General features: G+C 41.2%; 1 protein-coding gene across 1 annotated transcript in view; it reads right to left on the bottom strand.

The window, feature by feature from the left end:
• RFC3 (replication factor C subunit 3) overlaps positions 1-23,340 on the bottom strand; it is a 43,084-nt gene that overhangs the window by 5,199 nt on the left and 14,545 nt on the right. Inside the window, exons 3-7 of the mRNA XM_070751701.1 lie at positions 15,623-15,690; positions 13,677-13,774; positions 9,650-9,831; positions 7,799-7,935; positions 7,608-7,706 (exon numbers count right to left, since the gene is read on the bottom strand). Coding sequence (XP_070607802.1) covers positions 7,608-7,706; positions 7,799-7,935; positions 9,650-9,831; positions 13,677-13,774; positions 15,623-15,690 — 584 coding nt within the window. The remainder of the gene's footprint in view (positions 1-7,607; positions 7,707-7,798; positions 7,936-9,649; positions 9,832-13,676; positions 13,775-15,622; positions 15,691-23,340) is intronic.

The following is a 23,340-nucleotide window of genomic DNA, read 5'->3' as shown; positions in this document are numbered from 1 at the left end:
AGATAATAACTATAATAATTCAATTATTAAGAAATAAATTTCTGCTCAGGGAATGCTCATATTTATCCCGCCCCCTTCTTTTAGAAACATATAAAAAGTTAAACTTCCCTCAAATTATAATTTTCTGCATCCTTATACTGTATCTACTAAAATATTTTTCTGTCTTCAACAGAAATAAATTTATTTGCTCACAACCCAAATGCTTCTTTTTGATCTTTCATTTCTGAAAGGATCATTTTATTTTATTTTTTCCTATTGGTGAAGAAAGAATAAAATGCAATCAAAGCAGATCAAACACAATATTTAAGGCTTGTCCTAGAATTAAAAATACAGATTTTAATGTTTTAAAAATTCTTCAGCATTACTACAACTGAATCCTAAACTGCATTATGAAAATCATAGTGCCCATGTAATCATTTAGGAGTAAAAATAAAGAATTCAAGTACAGTGGTACCTCGTCATATGAACTTAATTCGTTCCGTGATGAGGTTCATAAGTAGAAAAATTCATAAGATGAAACAATGTTTCCCATAGGAATCAATGTAAAAGCGAATAATGCGTGCAAGCCCATTAGGAAAATCCAAAACATTAAGGTTTTAAAAAAAAAAAAGCGGCGAACGGACAAAGTGGAGGCGAACGGAGTGGGGACAGAGGTGAGCCGAGGAAGCGGCGGGCGAGACCATCTCGCTGCCAAAATGTGTCTGTGGGAGCCCCGGTCATCCATCGCCCACCGCCCCCTCCTGCCAGAAGCCCACGAGGGGTCAAAGCCGGGTGTGGGGAAGGGTGGAATTTTCGGCTTCTGGATGGACAGGAAAGCCCAGAGCCGCCGCCTTAAGGCGACGGGGCAACCCAGGAAGTGCCAGGGAGCCTTGTCTGAGGCCGAAGCGCAGGTTCTTGCCACGGCCGGGATTCCCCACCTCAGGACTGCCAGTGCAAGCAAAAGGAGGCGGGGAATACCTGCGGGGATGGCAAGCAAATGGGAAATCCCGGCGGTGACAGTCACAAGGCAGGGGAATCCCTGCAGCAGTAAGAGAGCGCACACGCAGTAAGAGAGCCCACGCACAGTAAGAGAGCCCACGCACCTGGGCTTAGGTTCATAAGGTGAAAATGGTTCTTAAGAAGAGGCAAACAAATCTTAAACACCAGTTTCGTATCTCGAAAAGTTCGTATGAAGAGACGTTCAAAAGATGAGGTACCACTGTAGTTCCTTTTCACAGGTTCAAAGACTCAGCCTCCAGTCAAGGTGGTTTCAGACTGTTTTAACAACAAAAACAACGATCTTGGAAATTTTAAGAAATTTTTGCAAAGCCCTCTGGGATCATAACTTGAGAATCTCTATTCTAGTACATTGTAAGAAAGTAGCAGAAGGGTGTCCCAAAGGGTTTTCAAGATGTTTTCTTTGAAAATGTTTTTTCTTTCCTTTGAAGATGTTTCGTTTCTCATCCCAGAAGCTTCTTTAGCTCTGAGAAGCGAAACGTCTTCAAAGAAAAACCAGAAAGTCCAGTTGTCTCTTGAAAAAGGCACCCTTAGGACAACCATGACCTGGATGACTGAGGCTCTCCATTCAACAGGAGGGTGACAAAATTAGACTTGTTAAGAGTTCAATATAACCACTTTCCATTTCTCCAACATTTGCTTCCTAAATCAATGACAAACAATGGATCCCTTTATTACCAGGGGAGGGGGGATGTTTATGGCCCTTCATGGCATCGGACCACAATATCTCCGGGTCCGCCTTCTGCCGCAAGAATCCCAGCGACGGGTTAGGTCCCACAGAGTTGGCCTTCTCCGGGTCCCATCAACTAAAAAATGTCGTTTGGCGGAACCCAGAAGAGCCTTCTCTGTGGCGGCCCCGACCCTCTGCAACCACCTCCCCCCGGAGATCAGAACTGCCCCCACCCTCCTTGCCTTTCGTAAAGTTCTTAAGACCCATCTCTGCCGTCAGGCATGGGGGAACTGAGACATCTCCCCCGGGCCTATACAGTGTATACATGGTATGTTTGTGTGTATGCTTGCTTTTAATAATGGGGTTTTTAGTGTTTTTTAAATTATTCGATTTGTTCTTACATTGTTTTTGTTATTGTTTTATTTTGTTGTGAGCCGCCCCGAGTCTGCGGAGAGGGGCGGCATACAAATCTAATAAATAAATAAATAAATAAATAAATAAATAAATAAATAAATAAATAAATAAATAAATAAATAAATAAATAAATATTGTTGTGAGCCGCCCCGAGTCTACAGAGAGGGGCGGCATACAAATCTAATAAATAAATAAATGGTGACTAAAAAATAAATAAATCAGGAGGCTAGTATCATAAGCTTTCCAAAAAAATATTAGTTGGAAAGGAGCTATCAGATTCCTGACTGCATTCTGCAAATCTCTGGGATATCACTGAATACAGGTCGTCATTGACTTAAAACCACAGCTTGATGGATACCTCTGTCACTAAGCGAAGCAGTTGTTAAATGAGTCACATCTAATTTTACTCTCTTTTTTTTTTGTTGTGGCTATTGTGAATCTTGCTCCCCGCACTGATTCAGATTATCAGAAGCTCCTTGAGAAGATCACAAATGGTAATCACATGACCCTGGGAACACTGCAACATGGAAGTTGCCAAGCACCCAAATTTTGATCGCTCAATTAGGGGCACCCTATGATAGTCATAAGTGTGAGGACCAGCCACAAAGTCCCTTTCTTCAGAGCCGTCATTTACTTCAAACAGTTGCTAAACGAATTATCGAAAACCAAAGACTGCCTATTACAGCTTTTCTCTGCCTGGATATATTATTTATTTATTTTTATTTATTTATTTATTAGATTTGTATGCCGCCCCTCTCTGTAGACTCAGGGCCGCTCACAGCAATGATAAAAACAATATATAGTGACAAATCTGTTAAACTCTAAAATAACAATAATACATTTAAAAGTCTAAAAAACAAGAAACCCCAATATATAAAAAACATACATACAGTCATATCATACACAGAAAACTACATAGGCAGGGGGAGATGTTTCAGTTCCCCCACGTTTGACAACAGAGGTGGGTTTTAAGGAGTTTACCAAAGGCAAGGAGGGTGGGGGCAGTTCTAATCTCTGGAGGGAGCTGATTCCAGAGGGTCAGAGCTGCCACAGAGAAGGCTCTTCCTCTGGGTCCCGCCAACCGACATTGTTTAGTTGATGGGACCCGGAGAAGGCCCACTCTGTGGGACCTAACCGGTCGCTGGGATTCGTGCGGCAGAAGGCGGTCTCGTAGATACCCTGGTCCGGTGCCATGAAGGGCTTTATAGCTGATGACCAACACTTTGAATTGTGACAGGAAACTGATATTAGCTAGAATTATGAAAGCTGTAATCCAAACAGATTCAGAGAAAACTAGGCTGGGGAAATGTTGCAAACCTTTTCTTCCTCGGGTGCCAAAAAAGTGTGGGCATTTGCTATAGTGCATGCGTGAGTGCCCACATCCATAAGTAAAAATGCGGAAGTAAAAACACCATTTTTGGCTATGGACAGCCAAAAACTGTCCAAGGCTTTTCCAAGGCTGCGCAAGGAGCCAGGCTTGAAGTTGGGGGCGGAGAGCAACGAAAGTGCGAAGGCGGGCAAAGATTGTTTTGAATGTCGGCCGCCCCCCCAGCGCCTCCGACCCTCTCGCCGCTACCCCCCGCCCGCCCGATCCGCCCCTCTCACCGGCTTTCTTGGGGCACGGGTCCTCCTGCAGCAGCGCTGGCGGCTACGGCTTCTTGTCCTCCTCATCCGGCCGCTAGCCACTCTGCGCACTTTGAGAATGCCCGCCCCGCCCCTTTCGCAGTCCCTTAGCTGAGAGCGCTTTCGTCCCAGCTGTCAGCAAGGGGGCTGCAGGAGAGGCGGGGTAGGCGTTCTCACAGAGAGAGAGAGCAACAGACAGAGCGAGATAGAAAGGAGAGACAGACAGAGAGAGTGAGAAAGAGAGAGAGAAAGAGGGGGGGGAGTGGAAGGTAGAGAGAGAAAAAAATGATAGAAAAAAGGGGAGAAAAAAAGAGAAATGAGAATGATTGAAGCAGAGAATGACAGGAAAGAGAAAGAGAGAGAGAAGTGACTCTTGGTGATGACATATGACGTCATCGGGTGGGGAAAACCGTGGCATAGAAAAAAAACCGCGGAGTATTTTTTTAATTAATGTTTTTTGAAAAACCGTGGTATAGCCGTTTCGCAAAGTTTGAACCCGTGAAAATCGAGGGATCACTGCATACCATAAAACTGAGTCAAACAGAATCTACCTTTTGTTGCTGAATCTTTATAAATAGGCAAATAACTATCTAAAGTTGGTGTTCTTAAAATGCTGAAGAGAATAACAGTCTATTTTTAAAAGCATTAAGAATACATCAAAGTCCAAAACAGTCATTTAATCAGCTCTGCCTAAAGCCACATGTACAAAACCTCAAAATAATGTTCACATAGAAGAAAATCTATAGTTGTAATCAAATTGTATGTTTTCTTTTTCTACTAAACCATAACATCAACATTAAAAAATAATGGAGACCATTATAAACTTTTAATGGAAGCAGGCAGAAGACGTGACTCAAAGTATCTCCCATTTTCACCAAGGAGAATTCAAACTCTCCAAATTAATTATAAAATGCTGCCAATCTTTTCTGCAAATCCTATATACCTTAGAGCAGTGATTTTCAACCTTTTTTGAGCCGTGGCACATTTTTTACATTTACGAAACCCTAGGGCACATTGAGCAGGGGGGAGGGGGGCCACTAAAAAAAGTTTGGACAAAAAAATTCTCTCTCTCTCTCTTCCTCCCCTTCGCTCTATTTCTTTCTCCCTCCCTCTTTCTCTCCCTTCCTTCCTCTTTCTCTCCCTCCCTCCATCCCTCTTTCTTTCTCTCCCTTCCTTCCTTTCTTTTTTGCTCTTTCTCTCTCCCTTCCTACCTCCCTCTATGTCTTTCTCTCTCCTTCCCTCCCTCTCTCTCTCTCTCTCTCTTGCTTTCTTTCTCTTTCTCTCTCTCTCTTGCTTTCTTTCTCTCTCTCTCGCTCTTTCTCTCTTGCTTTCTCTCTTGCTTTCTCTCTCTGAGCTTCACGGCACACATGACCATGTCTCGCGGCACACTGGTTGAAAAACACTGCCTTAGAGGAAGAATAAGGTTTATACAGCACCCATTAGGCTAAAACATCACCCTTCAGCAATATTCTATCCCAAAGTTCAGTGCCTATGAACCTATGATTACAACACCAACCTACAAACATATGGCAACCAGTCCACCCTTTTCTTCTGTGAAAGGGGATCAGCATTATTGTATTAGTGATTTCTAGATGGAGGTTCTTCATTGCTCCAAACAATAAGCTTATTTTACAATAGCTTAATTGAATGTAGTCGTTCTGAGATTGGCTGCTACTATGAAATCAACTGTTGAACCTGTCAGAAGCAAAGAGGGTTCTAACTTCTAACAAATTGGAGAAGTAATGAAATACTCAAATCAGCCCAAAACAAAAGATCTAATAAAGTAACATAGCAGAAAGAAGATGCATACTTATAAAACTGAGTAAGAAAATATACAGAACTACCAGCATTAAAGCAACTACTGTGGAGCTGTTAAGAGAAATTAGTAGATATTGTTATCTACAGTCCTTTAACTGCTTAAAACATAGGAAAATGTATAATACAAGATTAGGCTCTTTATCAATGGAGCCCATTGTTTATTGTTCATTCTTTCCCAGAGTTTCTTTTCTGCATGAAAGAAGTACTAGAAAATTAAGAGACTCTGTGAGCAATTTGTTTTCAAAGTGGCTACATTCGAAATGAGCAAAGGCCACAAGCCACCGTATCTGATCCACTGATCCACTAGTACTTATTATCCACTTATAATTGGAACAGCAATTTAGGTTGCCAATTTCAGTTAAAGCATCCTTGGTAGATGATTTTTTTGAAAGTAAACCCACCAACACCTTGGGGGCAGGCCTTCCTGTGAAGCCTGTTCTACTTTTGATTTTTCTTTTTTTTTACATTTTACATTTTTAAAAAACAATTTTATTTGAAAAAGTACATGCTATATACTTTGGAGGAAATATAGGAGGAAGCATACTGCTTTCCTTTTTGCCTCTCGGCCCCTCTGGAGGCCATATCCAAGGCAGATAAATTTTTTATAGCCCACAAGCTATAATCTATATGTGCAACGTATTTTTTGCTGATAGTGAAAAGGAAGGGACACTGGTATAGATCTATTTCGAGCTTATTATGCTCTCATCAGCTAGCCATACCCTTGCCTGGATTTGAACCCGCAGACTCTGCCTTGCAAGGCAGTAGTTTTAACTCCTAGACCACAGGCTCTCCTCCCTTTGCTGAGAGACGAAAAGGAAAGCAGTATGCTTCTTTCCATATTTGGGTATACCAGGGTGATTCGACAGGAAAAAATATATATATCACTCTTCCCTGGTACAAGCTGAGACAGAGGAGAGCTGGTGGTCTAGAGGTTAAAACTACTGCCTTGCAAGGCAGAGTCTGCGGGTTCAAATCCTGGTAAGGGTAGGGCTAGCTGATGAGAGCATAATAAGATCGAAATAGATCTATACTAGTCTCCCTTCCTTTTCACTATCAGCAAAAAATATGTTGAACACGCACATACGCGTTTGTTTGTTTGTTTCTTTGTTTGTGTGTGTGTGTGTTTGTGTGTGTGTGTGTGCGCGCACACATTTATAGATGGATGGATGGATGGACAGATAGATAAATGCTTGCACCTATTGTTAAAAGTGACTGCACTCAAAGCTATAGCAGCATAGTCCAGGCAGGTATCCATCATTAGTGTTTGAACAGGTTTTATCAAACAAGTCAAAGAAGAGTAAAAATAAAATTAAAAAAATAGTTCATTTATGCTCCAGATTTGAAAAATGTTGACTATAAAAACAGGGAGTGTCTAATTAGTAGACTGGTTAGGCTAATGTGCCACTGTATTTTCATATAATCATGGTATTGAAAACTGCTTCAGGCCACCAGGTCCAAGCTTTTACTCAGCGCAGAAATAGGAGTTACAACATCCTCAACAGATGGCTAGTTAATCCTATTTGTACTCATCCAATAACAAAAGAGAGCCCACAACTTCTGTTTGTCTGTTTTTACCATTAGGATTGCATTTTCTACATCAATCTGCTTTTCTGTATCTTAAGTAAATTATCATCCATCCTGCACTGTGAATGACAGAACGGGTCTCAGTCTTGTTTGACAGATGCTCGACCTGTGATTTTATATTTCTATGTCCTCAACTGTATTTTCTCAGGGCAAAATATCCCCAGCTCCTTCAAACTCTCTATAGCAGTGTTTCCCAACCTTGGCGACTTGAAGATATTTGGACTTCAACTCCCAGAATTCCCCAGCCAGCGAACGCTGGCTGGGGAATTCTGGGAATTGAAGTCCAAATATCTTCAAGTCGCCAAGGTTGGGAAACACTGCTCTATAAGACATAATTTCAAGCTTCCAATCATCTTTTCTGCTCTTCTTTGAAATTATCCCACTTTTTCTGATGCTTTGGCATGTAAAATCAATTCTTTTCTTTAGTGTCAGAAAACATGTGTGTTGTATTTTGCAACCTGACATTTATCAATCTCATATATTATTTGCTGCACTCACTTACCTCTGGGGTGTCTGCTGACTGACAATAGCATTGGCTGTCTCTCTCAGATACATTTCCCAGTCAGCCTCAGAAATATCTTGATCAGGAGTGAAAGGAAGCCTGTGAGACAAGTAGGGAAGACTTGCTTAAGATTACTTTGGTGCTGTTTATTCCTCTCCGCGTCCATTTTTTTTAATAAAACAAAAACTTACTGCTGCACTCTGCACGCCTCACACATCAGAAGAGCCTTTCTGAGATTCCTCCCAGATTTTTCAGCAATTCTCCGAGCCAATTCTTGAGGAAGAGTCAGGCCTTCTTTCTTGCAAACGTTGGATAGAATGGCGCAGATCTAAATATTTGGTAAGACAAACATTAGTTTTGCAAACGTTAGCTTTATAAACGCTTGCATATCTCCGCATTAGTTGAGCAGGAGTAAACAAAAAGGAAAGTCCCTATTTAAAAAGGATATCAGTTTGGAGAAATTAGCAATGAAGTTCCGATTGCCCGGACTACACCTACGAGTTCCAGTCATGTATCTCTTCCTTGCCTTCTCTCACATATGCCTTAAATCAGAAGCCCTAGGTGTGATCTCTTCTGCTGTATCTGTTTTCACTGCTTCTGGCTCATAGAAAATAATTATACCCTGGACTTTTTACAGTACAAGAGACATAGAAATATTTTAAGCACTCCAGTTGGCTATTATTATTATTATTATTATTAGTAGTAGTAGTAGTAGTAGTATTAATATTATTAGTATTATTAGTATTAGTATTATTATTAATTAATTTATTTATTTTATTTATTTATTTAAATTTATATGCCGCCCCTCTCCGTAGACTCGGGGCGGCTCACAACAGTGATAGAAACAATGTATAATACAAATCTAATACAGTAATAAGAAGTTAAAAACCCATAAATTAAAAAACATGCACACAACACACCATACATAAATTATATAGGCCTGGGGAAGATATTTCAATTCCCCCATGCCTGACAGCAGAGGTGGGTTTTGAGAAGTTTACGAAAGGCGATTATTATTATTATTATTATTATTATTATTTTATTAGATTTGTATGCCGCCCCTCTCCGTAGACTCGGAACGGCTCACAACAACAAAACAGTACCCAATCCAATGATTAAAAACAATTTAAAACCCTTAATATAACAAACAGTCATACATCTCAGACAAACCATACATAAAACGGAATCAATTTCCCCATGCCTGATGGCAGAGGTGGGTTTTAAGGAGTTTGCAAAAGGCATGGAGGGTGGGGGCAATCCTAGTCTCCGGGGGGGAGTTGATTCCAGAGGGTTGGGGCCGCCACAGAGAAGGCTCTTTCCCTTGGGTCCCACCAGACGACATTATTTAGTCGACGGGACCCGGAGAAGGCCAACTCTGTGGGATCTAACCGGTCGCTGGGATTTGTGCGGCAGAAGGCGGCGCCGGAGATATTCTGGTCTGATGCCATTCAATGCCATTCAATTTCTGGATTAATCAATCCTATTTATCATAAGCCAAAGACAAACACACACTACCAACTAAGGGATTCAATGTCTGATAGAATTTAATCAAGGAACATTTCAATCTGGCACAATCTAATATCAGAGAAAAGAGCTGTGTTTGGGGGGTAGATTTTACCAGCACATGCTGACTATTTAGATCCCTCTATTTTAGAGATAAATTGGAAGATTATGCCCTCATGAAGATTTATAAGAATGGTGGTAACAAACAAGAAGATTATTCCCTGCCACTTTCAACTACTGTTTTGCCTCTAGGACCTCATCACATTCCTACTGAATAGACTGAATTCTTCCTATTCCAAACTTTTCCGAAAATATTACATTCCTCTCCATTTCTTTGAAGAAAACAAAGTAAGCATGAATCTAAGTTGTAAAAAAATCACATTCACATTTAGCAACAATCTTAAATATAGGCTAATTGGGTAAGCATAAATAGTCCAGACAAAGACAGTAAACAATTGCTAAATTTGCATGCTAAACTCCATGCAAATAACACTGACGGGGAAAAAGGGGGAAGCGATTCATCTTCATCAGGAACTTACATCTCCAATACTGGGAGCAGGGACTCGCACTGCAAGGCATCTACTCCTGATGGGTGCAATGACTTTTGATGTAGAATTGCAACAAAGAATTAACCTACAGGTGGCCATATACTTCTCCATTGTTCTTCGCAACGCATGCTGGGCATCCTTTGTAAGCTTGTCCACTTCCGTCAACAGCACCACTAAAAATAAATGAGCAATAAATTTTAGTTAAAATTCCCACAGTACAGTAATCCCTCGCTACTTGGCGGTTCATCTTTTGCGGATTCTCTACTTCACGGGTTTTCAAAGGGGGCTTCAATCCATTTAATCCATTGAAAATTTTAAATCCATTAAACATTCATAAAATTCTTCTACAGTACTACTGTACTCTATTAAAGAAACTGGTAGGATATCACATGTAGTTCCAGCTGAGAAACATTATACAGTGGAATCCCGACATAAGAGCTGCTCTACTTAAGAGCAACTCGAGATAAGAGCTGGGAGGGGAGAGATATTTTTGTTCTACTTACAAGCCCAAATTCGAGATACAAGCGCCAAGGAGCTGTCTCCTGAAGCCAAACGCTAACTTCCGCGTTCGGCTTCAGGAGACAGCTGCGAAGTGGCGCGCGTGTTTTAAAAGGTTGCAGCCGGCCTGGGGGGCTCGGGGGGGGGTGCTTGCAGCTTTCTTTCTTGCTCTTTTTCTTTCTCTCTTTTACCTTCCCTTCCTCTATTTCTTCTTTTCTTTCTCCTTACCTTCTTCCCTCCCTCCCTCCCTTCACTCATTCCTCTCTTACTCTCCCCTTTCATAAGTTTCCTTGCTTCCTTCCTCTGTTCCTGTCCCTTCCCCCTTTCTTTCTTTCTTTCTTTCTTTCTTTCTTTCTTGCTCTTTTTCTTTCTCTCTTTTACCTTCCCTTCCTCTATTTCTTCTTTTCTTTCTCCTTCCCACCTTCTTCCCTCCCTCCCTCCCTTCACTCATTCCTCTCTTACTCTCCCCTTTCATAAGTTTCCTTGCTTCCTTCCTCTGTTCCTGTCCCTTCCCTCTTTCCTTCCTTCCTTCCCACCCTCCGTCCATTCATTCACCCATTCCTCTCTTGATCGCTTAAAGCCGGTCCCTGGTGCAAAAAGGGTTGGGGACCTCTGTCCTACAGGATTGGGTGGCAGAGAAGTTGAACATATGTAAATTTAAAAGTTTAAGAAAGTTTACAAGTTAAGTGAAAGAAACTTCATTATTCATTTATATGTACATGTACATTTCTTCATTAAAAACATGTCTTTCTGCATAATTTAGACTAACTTTGTGAGTTTTTTGAGGGCTGGAACCAATTAAAATTATTTACATTAATTCCTATGGGGAAAAGTCGTTCGAGATAAGAGCTGCTCGACTTAAGAGCCCAGGTCCGGAACGAATTAAACTCGTATCTCGAGGTACCACTGTAGAATGATTGTTTAATGCAAAGGGTGGGTTTTAAAAGTCCAAATACTCGTTACATACATTAAAAATATCTTTCCTCTACTTCACGGAAATTCATTGGTCTTGGAACGCATCCCCCACGACGAGGGATTACTGTATATTATCTTAATTTTAGTACAGCTGAATTCAGTAGCTTTCCTACTCAGAAAACTATCTTTCTCCCGCATGCATCTATGAGATTGAGAACATGTTTTTCACCCCACAATTCCTATGAATATTCTAAACACATGGAAGTCCATCATATTTATCATCACAATTTCATTTCATTTATTCGATTTGTATGCCGCCCATCTCCGAAGACTCGGAGCAGCTCACAACACAAAACATGATACAAATCCAACAATAAAAAGCAATTTAAAACCCTACGTATAAAAAACAATCATACATCTCAGGCAAACCTTGCGTAAACCGGGAAACGGCCAGGGGGAGTCAATTCCCCCATGCCTGACGGCAGAGGTGGGTTTTGAGGAGTTTGAGAAAGGCAAGGAGATGGGGGCAATCCTAATCTCCAGGGGGAGTTGATTCCAGAGGGTCGGGGCCGCCACAGAGAAGGCTCTTCCCCTGGGTCCCACCAGACAACATTGTTTCGTCGACGGGACCTGGAGAAGGATAACTCTGTGGGACCTAACTGGTCGCTATGATTCATGCAGCAGAAGGCGGTCTCGGAGGTAACCTGGTCTGATGCCCATGAAGGGCTTTATAGGTCATAACCAACACTTTGAATTGTGACTGGAAACTGATCGGCAACCAATGCAGACTGCGGAGTGTTGGTGTGACATGGGCATACCTGGGGGAGCCCATGATAGCTCTCACAGCTGCATTCTGCACGATCTGAAGTTTCCGAACACTCTTCAAAGGTAGCCCCAATGAGAATGACACCCTCCCAAAAGAATCTGCATTACGTATATTGTTAAAGATACAAAATCATGGCACAAGTAAGCAGCTACAGACTCTTGAGGAAGGTCATCAGTGCTCATACAAAATGAGGTGGCAGACTTAATTGTGAAATAATTGTAATTTCAACGATGAATAAAAAATGAAGTGATCAAGTCTTAGAGTTTCTATTATGATTGAGAATTTTATGGCTTCACTCATCTCTTCATGCTCAAGAGGAACTGTCCAAAACACAAGCAGGTGATCTCTCATCCTCGGTTTATTCAGAAGGATTCCCTTGGACCAAGCTACATCTTTCAGCTGTGGCGAGGGGGGCGTTTGCCCAGGTTCGCCTGGTGCATCAGTTGCGGCCCTATCTGGACCTCACTGCTCACAGTCACTCATGCCCTTATCACTTGGAGGTTCGACTACTGTAATGCTCTCTACATGGGGCTACCTTTGAAAAGTGTTCGGAAACTTCAGATCGTGCAGAATGCAGCTGCAAGAGCTATCATGGGCTTTTCTAAATATGCCCATGTCACACCAACATTCCAGAGTCTGCACTGGTTGCCAATCAATTTCCGGTCACAATTCGAAGTGTTGGTTATGACCTATAAAGCCCTTCATGGCATCGGATCAGAATATCTCCGGGACCGCCTTCTGCCGCACGAATCCCAGCAACCGGTTAGGTCCCACAGAATTGGCCTTCTCCGGGTCCCGTCGACTAAGCAATGTCGTTTGGTGGGACCCAGGAGAAGAGCCTTCTCTGTGGCGGCCCCAACCCTCTGGAACCAGCTCCCCCCAGATATCAGAGTTGCCCCCACCCTCCTTGCCTTTCGAAATCTCTTTTAAATATTTTTAAACAGTAATTTAGATTTGTTGTACATTGTTTTTTCACTTTGTTGTGAGCCGCCCCGAGTCTGCAGAGAGGGACAGCATACAAATCTAAATAATAAATAAATAATAAATAAATAAATCTCCTTAAAACCCACCTCTGTCGTCAGGCATGGGGGAATTGAAATTTCCCTTCCCCCTAGGCTTATAGAATTTATACATGGTATGCTTGTATGTATGAGTGGTTCTTTAAATTGGGTTTTTTTAGATTATTTTTAATATTAGATTTTTTTACATTGTCTTTTATATTGTTAGCCGCCCCGAGTCTTCGGAGAGGGGTGGCATACAAATCTAATGAATGAATGAATGAATGAATGAATGAATGAATGAATGAATGAATAAATAAATAAATAAATAAATAAATAAATAAATAAAGCTGGCTGCCTTACTGGTTGCTAGGACAGCATGGTTTGCACTGTTTTGGTAATGCGTAGTTCACAATTTTCCTTATCCAAACTTCTTTCAACAACTCTTTTGACTGCCAATTGATTCTTGAGGATGCATTCTTGAAATCTTTATACTAGATGTTGTTCGAGGTCCCTGTTGGGTCATCTCTTGAGCGTTTTTTTATTGTTGTTTATAAGCTATGAAGTGAAGGTGCTGTAATAACTCACTAGTCTTTTAAATATATTTTTACATATGGAGAATTATTCTTTTTCTGGCTGAAGTGTGATTGGATGTGTGAATAATTTTTAATGAATGTGATAACTTACATTACACACTACTATATAATAGTTACACCTAATCAATTTCTGCTCAGGTCCTGAATAGGTTTGTAAAAATAATTTGCACAATTTATGTACAGACCTTTAAAATCACGTTGAGTATTTGTCTCAAGTTGCTGGGACTGCGCAACTGTCTTCAGCAACTCCTGTATTACAACTCGGTCACTGTTCCCTGCATCGCTAAAAATTAATATAAAAACGTATTTTTAAAAAACAAAGATTTTTCTATAACTTCCATAATCCCCAGAAAGTGTGACTAATAGAATGCTGAGAGTTGAAGTTCGGCAGCATAACTTTTCCTCATATTCTCATTTATGCAAAAATATAGTTGTAGGGAGTTAAATGAAGTTTTGGAGGGGAGGGGTACCTTTGAGTCAGTACAGAGATACCTTGTCTTACGAACTTAATTGGTTCTGGGACGAGGTTCGTAAGGTGAAAAGTTCGTAAGAGAATACAATGTTTCCCATAGGAATGAGTGAAAAAGCGATTAATGTGTGCAAGCTCAAAATTCACCCCTTTTGCCAGCCGAAGCGCACGTTTTTGCGCTGCTGGGATTCCCCTGCGGCTCCCCTCCATGGGAAACCCCACCTCCGGACTTCCATGTTTTTGCGATGCTGCAGGGGAAGCCCAGCATCGCAAAAATGGGCGCTTCGCTGGCAACGGAAGTCCAGAGGTGGGGTTTCCCAGCGAGGGAAGCCTCAGCGAAATCGTAGCATTGCAAAAACACCGAAGTCCTTGAAGCCCCACCTCCGGACTTGCAGTTTTCTTGATAAGATTTTGCAAGTAGGTTGCTATTGCCTTCTCCCTAGGACTTGGCCAAAATTACCCAGCTGGCTTTGTGCCTAAGGTAGGACTAGTCCCGTGATTGTCAACCTATGGCACACATGCCACAAGTGGTACATGGAGCCATATCTGCTGGCACGCAAACTGTTGCCCTAGCTTGGCTCCGGGGTGTATATGCACGCCCAAGTGATTTTCAGTTCAGAGGCTCTGGGAGGGCATTTTTGGCCTCCGGAGGGCTTCCAGGAGGAAGGGGGTGGCATTTTCGCTCTCCCCAGGCTTCAAGAAAGTCTCTGGAGCCTGGGGAGGGCAAAAACTACCGGGCCCACTGGAAATCAGGAAACAGGAAGTGTGAGGGGGTCATGTGCGCATGCACGGAGGTCAGGGCAGCATGGGTGGCATATGTGCATACATAGGGGGAACTGAAGGCCTAAAAGAGAACACCTGACTCAGGTGGTGCTTAATCCCAAGAAAACACACAGAGAACTCTTTCCCTTATGAAGTTCTTAACATAAGAATGGATTGTAAATGTAGACAAATGACCCAGCTGTCACTAACAGATGGAATATTCCAGAAACTTAAAGCTATACAGCAGACCTCTTTAGTTTCAAATAAACTATGGTATCAGATTGGACATTTTTATATGCATTATGTCTTGTTTTTCTCATTTTTCTCATTTCTTCTCTTGAAAATTACTTACTTTCAAAAATATCTGATGTTACAAAACATAAAATTCACAAGTTTTTTGCTTCACTGGTGATGATTGCTACATAATTTTCCTACAGAATTATATTCTTTAAATTCCAATAGGCTGTAGCTCCATTTGCAATAAAAATGTGTAACATTGTAAGTAAATTCAATAATTTTTGTCTAAATAAATTTTATTTCTTTTGTTATTTTTATTTATTTGTCCTATAAGGTCACACATTATTTTTTTCAATTTATACAACATAATCTTATGGGCAAATTAAATTACAATAATATCTTTTATAGAGTGTACAGTATATCTTTCGGTTTTCCATTCTCCCACATATTTTTTCCGATATTGCTTCAAAATTACTAGGAATGTTATTATATAAAATTTACTATTAGAATTGTTAACTTTTTAAAGTGAAATAAGTATCATTCAATACAATAATATTAATCAACTGCACCATTTGTAAAAGCCACAACTAACGTTGCATTTTCCTTAAACACTGCATTTTTCTGCACCAGAAACTAGATATTCAGAACGGATTACAAGCATACCTTGGATTAACTTCAAGATGGTAGTTGCTTGCAATAGTACTGATTTCAATTTTCTTTTTAGAAGGTGCCTGAAAAGAAATGATATTAAGCAAGATGAACTTTAGGAGATCAATACTAATGAGATGTAGCTCACATTATTGAACAAAAACAGTAGGGGTTTTTTTTTAATTCTTACATATCAAGCATGGTGTATTTTAAAGTAATTCTGCCTTTCGTTCCATTTTAGTTTGAAAAATGATAACCTTTTCTCTGCTTTTTATTGCTTGCATTAATTATATCTCTCTTCACTTCATAGGAACTGCCTCTGAATTTCAACGAGTTAGGTGAGAAAAGGGACTTAGAGCGGGGGTCGGCAAACTTAAACATTCAAAGAGCCATTTGGACCCATTTTCTATAGACAAAAAACCACTGGGAGCCACAAAACCTGGCTGAGCATGGCAACTCGACATAACTCACTCCCACCCAGTCACATGACAACCCCCCCCAGCCATGCCTGCCCTGCTGGTCATTAGGATAGAGAACTGGAAACCACAAAACCCCTTTCTCTCCCCCCTCTGTCTCTGTATCTCTCTCTCCCTCTCTACATTTCTCTATGGCTGTCTCCCCCTTTCCCTCTCTGTCTCCCTCTCTCTCTCTATCTCTGTCTTTCCCCCCTCTTTGTATCTCTGTCTCTCTCTCCCCCATCTCTCTGTATCTGTCTCTCTCTCTCCCTCTCTCTGCCTGAATACAGTGATAGCTTGTCTTACAAACCCCTCGTCATACAAACTTTTTGAGATACAAACCCGGGGTTTAAGATCTTTTTGCCTCTTCTTCCAAACTATTTTCACCTTACAAACCCAAGCCACCGCCACTGGGATGCCCCGCCTCCAGACTTCTGTTGTCAGCGAAGCGCCTGTTTTTGCACTGCTGGGATTCCCCTGAGGCTCCCCTCCATGGGAAACACCACCTCCGGACTTCCGTGTTTTTGCAATGCTGCAGGGGAATCCCAGCAGTGCAAAAACGGGCGATTCCCCTGCAACATCACAAAAACATGGAAGTCTGGAGGTGGGGTTTCCCATGGAGGGGAAACTCAGGGGAATCCCTGCAGTGCAAAAACGGGCGCTTCGGCTGGCAAAAGGGGTGAGTTTTGGACTTGCACGCATTAATCGCTTTTCCATTGATTCCTATGGAAAACATTGTTTCGTCTTACAAACGTTTCACCTTACAAACCTCATCCCGGAACCAATTAAGTTCATAAGACGAAGTATCACTGTATTTCTATGTATCTCTCTCCCCCTCTTCCCCTCTATATCTATATACCCTTAGATTATCTTATATAACCTTAGATTATCTACGATTGACCTATCCAGATTCCTAAGAGGTCAGTAAGGGGTGAGTACAAGTGCACTAGAGTGCCTTCTGTCCCCTGTCCTATTGCTCTCCTATATCTTTCTTCTATTCCTATATCTCTTCTTCTATTCTTTCATTGATATGTTCTATTACTATATCTTCTTTTCTATTTTCTTAGATATATTTTACTACGAGTATTTCCTCTATAACCTTCATCATGTATTTTACTATGTGTATATATATATATACATATATATACCCACTAAAACCCTCATTGTGTACTGGACAAAATAAATAAATAAAAAATAAATAATATTCATTCCTCTCCCCCCTTCTCTGTATCTGTCTCTCTCTCCCCCCCCCTCTGTATCTCTCCCCCTCTCCCTCTCTATCTCACCCTCCTTCCAGCACTTTATATAAACCAGCCCCTCTTTTACAATGATTTATAACAGTTCACGGCAGCACAGAAAAAAGGGATTTGTGACTGTTTTGCACACTTGTCTGTTGCAGAATCTGCCCATGATCAAAGTTCAGATGCTTAGCAACTAACATTTATGATAGTTGCAGTGTCCAGGGGTCTTATGATCCCCTTTTGTAACTTTCTGACAAACAAAATAAAAGGTAACACAAGATTCATTTAACAACATAACTGTAGTGATTCACTTAACAAGTGTGGCAAGAAAAATAATAAAATGGGGAAAATTCACTTAACTATTTCACTTAGTAACATAAATTTTGGGGTTAACTGCGGCCATAAGTAAAGGACTACCTGTATTGGTTCCATGCCAGAGCTTTGAAATTTTCTGAAGGTATATTTATCAAATGTGAAGCTATACTAGGAATATATATTTCCCTGGCTAAGCAACTTTCCAGACCTATGAATAGTAAAAAGAAGGCTAACAGATCTTAAAGAAAGCAAAATGAAACTGAGCATTAATAACAGTTCTCAAATAAATTATAACGGTACTGTATTATAAAATAAAATACAAATATATTCCAACAGCCTCACTAGATCAGATACTAGCAAGTATGACATGGGAATATGTTATAACTATTTGTGAAGAAAAACCTAATCACATATGCACATGAATGAAAACGATAAATGCTCAAGTTTTTTAGATTTCTAAAAGTACGTAAACTATGAAACACTCTTGATACATTAAGACAGCTTGATTTTGTCAGGCACAAAATTGAATAAAAATCTTTCTCGTTCTCAACTTCGCACAGAAGTAATTATTACTTTCATCAAGCGACTTCTGCAATAATTTAGGTATGCAACAAAAAAAATCATAATGCAAATGCATGATGCTTATATTGTTTTCAGCTTTCTGATATTTGTACAAGTAGCAATTTCATGGAATACAGCCTTAACGGACCCTGTCGCTACCTGATGGGTTTTCTTTCCTCTGATTCAAATAACTCCTCGGGCTTCCCAGGCATTGTTCTATGGGTATGTAGAACTAGAACACTAAAATCCTGGGTTTCAAATCACACCAATTATTAAATACTGGCTTGATTTTCCTAATTAAAATGAAAAGCATTCCAAATATGAAGTGACAGAAGGAATCTCTTTAATAATATATTTATTGATGGCTGCTTTACTCCCCAGGCTACTTACTAAGCAAAATAACTCATTCTGACTATTGAGGCATCTTTTTTTTAAAAAATATATATTTTTATGAAATTATCTGTGAGAAACCATTGGAAACTGTAAGGAACAGCACAATAAAGCTAGCCGATAAGGTCCCATAGAGTTGGCCTTCTCCGGGTCCCGTCGACCAAACAATGCCGTTTGGCGGGCCCCAGGGGAAGAGCCATCTCTGTGGTGGCCCCAACCCTCTGGAATCAACTCCCCCCAGAGATTAGAACGGCCCCCACTCTCCTTGTCTTTCGCAAATTACTCAAGACCCACCTTTATCGCTAAGCATGGGGGAGTTAAGATATTCTTTCCCCCGAGGCCATTACAAGTTATGCATGGTATGTTTGTTTGTGTGTATGTTTGGTTTTACTATAAGGGTTTTTAGTTGTTTTATAAATTGGATTGTTTGTTTTTTTTGAAAATAATTTTTATTAATTTACAAAGAAAATTATGTACAAAAGGAGGAAGGTACAACTTGGTTAACAACATTATGATAACATATACATATACTTGCGGTTATGCTATGATTGCTCTATTCAGCTATTTTGGTAAACAGATCCAAATCATCACCTATTGTGGTCAACGTAATATATCTCTGTAGTTCGTTATCCTTTGAGTCTTTTGAATCTTCCTCCCAGCCCCCTCCCCCCACTGAACTATAATAGTTCTAAAAGGTTTAGATTATTCGTTTGGGCGGCATATGGTTGCCGCGATTTTATTGTTGTTATATTTATATCAATATATATTTACAGTTGAGAAGAAATCGTATTGGATTGATCAAAGTATTCGTAATAGTCCGATATGATCCAATTATTAGAATTCTGAATAATTGGATTGTTATATACTGTTTTTTGGTCATTGTTGTTAGCCGCCCCGAGTCTGCAGAGAGGGGCGGCATACAAATCCAATCAATCAATCAATCAATCAATAATAATAATATCTGATTTCTTGATCGTAATTGCTTATTCAGAGTGAAACAGCACAAAGTATAAATTAGACTATGCCAGGCCAAATTATTTCCAGTATCAAACAGCTGAAGAAAGATAATACCACAAATCAATATTCTCCAACTAAATTTTCTGTAGAAGCAAAAGCCCACAGTAACATTGTCCACATGTTTGTCACGACAAATACAAACTACATTTTAATGGCAGACAATAACAACCCCACTATTTTCCACATTTGTTAGAAACTAATTGAAACAGAATGTTCTTTAGGACCTGCATTTTTAAAACAGCTTTGACAAAATGTGGTGCATTAAGCCCTCAACTTATTATGGCAATCGGGACATGAATTTCCATCACTAAGTGATGCGCCATAAAATGCAACCACACCACTTAACAGCAATTCCTGCAATTGACCAAGTCTCGTGGTTGTTAGACAAGGCCATTTTGCCTGTCAGCTTCCCCACAAAGTCAGTGGAGAAATCAGCAAGAGGTTGCAACTTGCAGGCAGATCACAAACAGGCCACCAAGCAGGTAAGTGGCTGCTGCTGGATGGAGAGGCACGAAGAGGTGAATGAGGATGTGAGAGAGTACAGCAAGATCTGGGGAGGCTGCGGGAAAAGCACGGTGAGGCCCAGAAAACATGTATAGTGGTACCTCATGATACGAACCCCTCGCCATACGAACAACCCGAGATACGAACCCAGGGTTCGGAAAAAAATTTTCCTCCACTTTATACTTCCTTCTCTGCTCAGCTCTTTCAAATGTATCTGATTAGAGCGGTTTACGTATCTTCAACACCTTGCCCAGCCTCTCCTAGGTGTACAAATAATCCTCAGCATAATGACCATTCATTCAGTGAGCATTCAAGGTTATGATGGCACTGAACAAATGGTGGTTAAGACCAGTTGTCGGAATTTTGGCTATCCTAGCATCTCACAGTCATATGATTGTGATCAGGACTTAGGACCAGTTGCAGTGTCCTGCAATCATGTGATTTCCATTTGCCACCTCCCCTTTCTTCGAAAATCGGTAAGAAAGCTGGCAGGAAAATTTGCAAATCATTGGGATAAGTCTCCACCATCTATGCATCCTTCTTTAGCCCCTCTGTGCTCGTGTTGTGCTGACCACTCATGTTCTACCTGAGTTTTGCCTTGCATCTCGTACATGCTTGTACAGTAATATCTCGTCTTACGAACCTAATTGGTTCCCGGGGGAGGTTCGTAAGGCGAAAAGTTCGTAAGACGAAACATTGTTTCCCAAAGGAAACAATGTAAAATGAATTAATGAGTGCAACGAAAAAACCCCGTAAAAAACCGCCGCCGCCTGGCTGTCACCTTTTGAAACAGCTGGGCGCTTCTCAGCGGCCTCCCGAACGCTGAACCCGGAAGTTCGGCAAAAGTTCAGGTTCGGGTGGCCGCCGAGAAGCCCCGTCGCCCTGCTGTCACCTTTTGAAACAGCCGGGGGGCTTCTCAGCATCCTCCTGAACCCGAACGCCAAACCTGAACTTCCGGGTTCGGCGTTCGGGAGGCCGCCGAGAAGCCCGGCTGTTTCAAAAGATGACAGCCGGGCGCCGGGGCTTCTCGGCAGCCACCTGAACCTGAACTTTTGCCGAACTTCCGGGTTCGGCATTGGGAGAACGCTGAGAAGCGCCCAGCTGTTTCAAAAGGTGACAGCCGGGCGACGGGGCTTCTCAGCGGCCACCCGAACCTGAACTTTTGCCAAACTTCCGGGTTCGGCATTGGGAGAACGCTGAGAAGCGCCCAGCTGTTTCAAAAGGTGACAGCCGGGCGACAGGGCTTCTCAGCGGCCACCCGAACCCGAACTTTTGCCAAACTTCTGGGTTTGGCATTGGGAGAACGCTGAGAAGCGCCCAGCTGTTTCAAAAGGGGACAACCAGGCGGCGGCGGTTTTTTGTGGGGTTTTTTCGTTGCACGCATTAATTCATTTTACATTGTTTCCTTTGGGAAACGTTTCGTCTTATGAACTTTTCGCCTTACGAACCTCCCCCGGGAACCAATTAGGTTCGTAAGACGAGGTGTTACTGTACAAGCATGTACGAGATGCAAGGCAAAACTCAGGTAGAACATGAGTGGTCAGCACAACACGAGGGTAGGCATAATTTATTTATTTTATTTATTTATTTATTTATTTGTTTTATTTATTTGCTTTGTATGCCGCCCCTCTCCATAGACTCGGGGCGGCTAACAACAGCAAAAAGACAATATGGACAAATCTAATATTAAAAGTAATGTAAAAAAAACCAATTTCAGAAACCAATCATACATACAGACATACCATGCATAAATTTTATAAGCCATGGGGGAAGGGAATATCTCAATTCCCCCATGCCTGACGACAGAGGTGGGTTTTAAGGAGCTTACGAAAGGCAAGGAGGGTGGGGGCAACTCTGATATCTGGGGGGAGTTGGTTCCAGAGGGTCGGGGCCGCCACAGAGAAGGCTCTTCCCCTGGGTCCCGCCAAACGACATTGTTTAGTCGACGGGACCCGGAGAAGGCCAACTCTGTGAGACCTAACTGGTCGCTGGGATTCGTGCGGCAGATGACGGTCCCGGAGATATTCTGGTCCGATGCAATGAAGGGCTTCAACATTAGACCCACTCCCCAAAAAATTAGGATTGGACTTATTATTGGGGTGGGCCGTGCTTTGGAGAAACATGGTATCAAATTATGGAGAAACAGATTTCAAATCGACAAGACAAAAATCTTCCTACTGGAAACAGCTGTTTCAGAAGTGAATAAAATGTGGTGGACTCTTTTGAAAAACGGATGCGAAAGTTAAATGGCCAATTCTCAAGTATGTTACAGTTGGAATTTTGTAGTGAGTAGGAAAATAGCTTTGCTGATTCCAAACTCCTATTCAACTGCATGGTTGATGACTTCCATGAAATGTGCTCTATCTGCCAATGTAAACCAGAAACGGCACATTTGGAACCGACTGCACATTTAGAAACTGCATATTGGCTTTGTATTGCCCATCACTTGAGTTACTATTCATTACCTGATGTCTGTCAAGTACATTCCCTAGGCATTGGACATTTCAAAAACAAAATGCTGCCATAAAAGCTAATATAAAATCAGAAATGTATTTGGAAAAAAAGTCTCAATGCAAAACCAAAGAGAGGAAGCAAATATTATATGCAAAAACTAAAACAATCAGGACATCACAAAGGATCGAGCAGAGGTTTAAATCTAACAGCAAAATAGTCTTATGGGTGAACAGATATCTTTAGAGTGATAATGTCAAAACAATCATCTTGCCATCTATATTAGGTTTTTTTACAGAGATAGCTTTAGGGCAGCCTGGCCCTTACTAAAATCCAGGTGTATTGGATTTCAACTGCTATAATTATAATCAGCATGACAATTATGGGAATTAAAGTCACACATATTTTGAAAAATATCAAGTTCAACAATATGGCTTTAGGAAAAGGGATGTTTAGTTTAGTTTAGTTTAGTTTAATCAGATTTGTATGCCGCCCCTCTCCGCAGACTCGGGGCGGCTCACAGCAATAACAATACAATGTAAAACAAATCTAATATTTAAGTTAATTTAAAAAACACCACAAATTAAAACCAATCATACATACTAGCGTAGCATGCATAAATTTTATAAGCCTAGGGGGAGGGAACATGTCAATTCCCCCATGCCTGACGACAGAGGTGGGTTTTAAGGAGCTTACAAAAGGCTAGGATGTGATGGAGGAGGTCTCAATCTCCGGGCCATGGCCCATTCAGAACCGGACCATAGAAGCAGCAGGCCAGTACACGTGTGTAGTACCATTT

Source organism: Erythrolamprus reginae, chromosome 4 (assembly GCF_031021105.1).
Source record: "Erythrolamprus reginae isolate rEryReg1 chromosome 4, rEryReg1.hap1, whole genome shotgun sequence".
NCBI lineage: Eukaryota > Metazoa > Chordata > Lepidosauria > Squamata > Dipsadidae > Erythrolamprus > Erythrolamprus reginae.
This window is presented reverse-complemented; position numbering and strand designations above follow the sequence as displayed.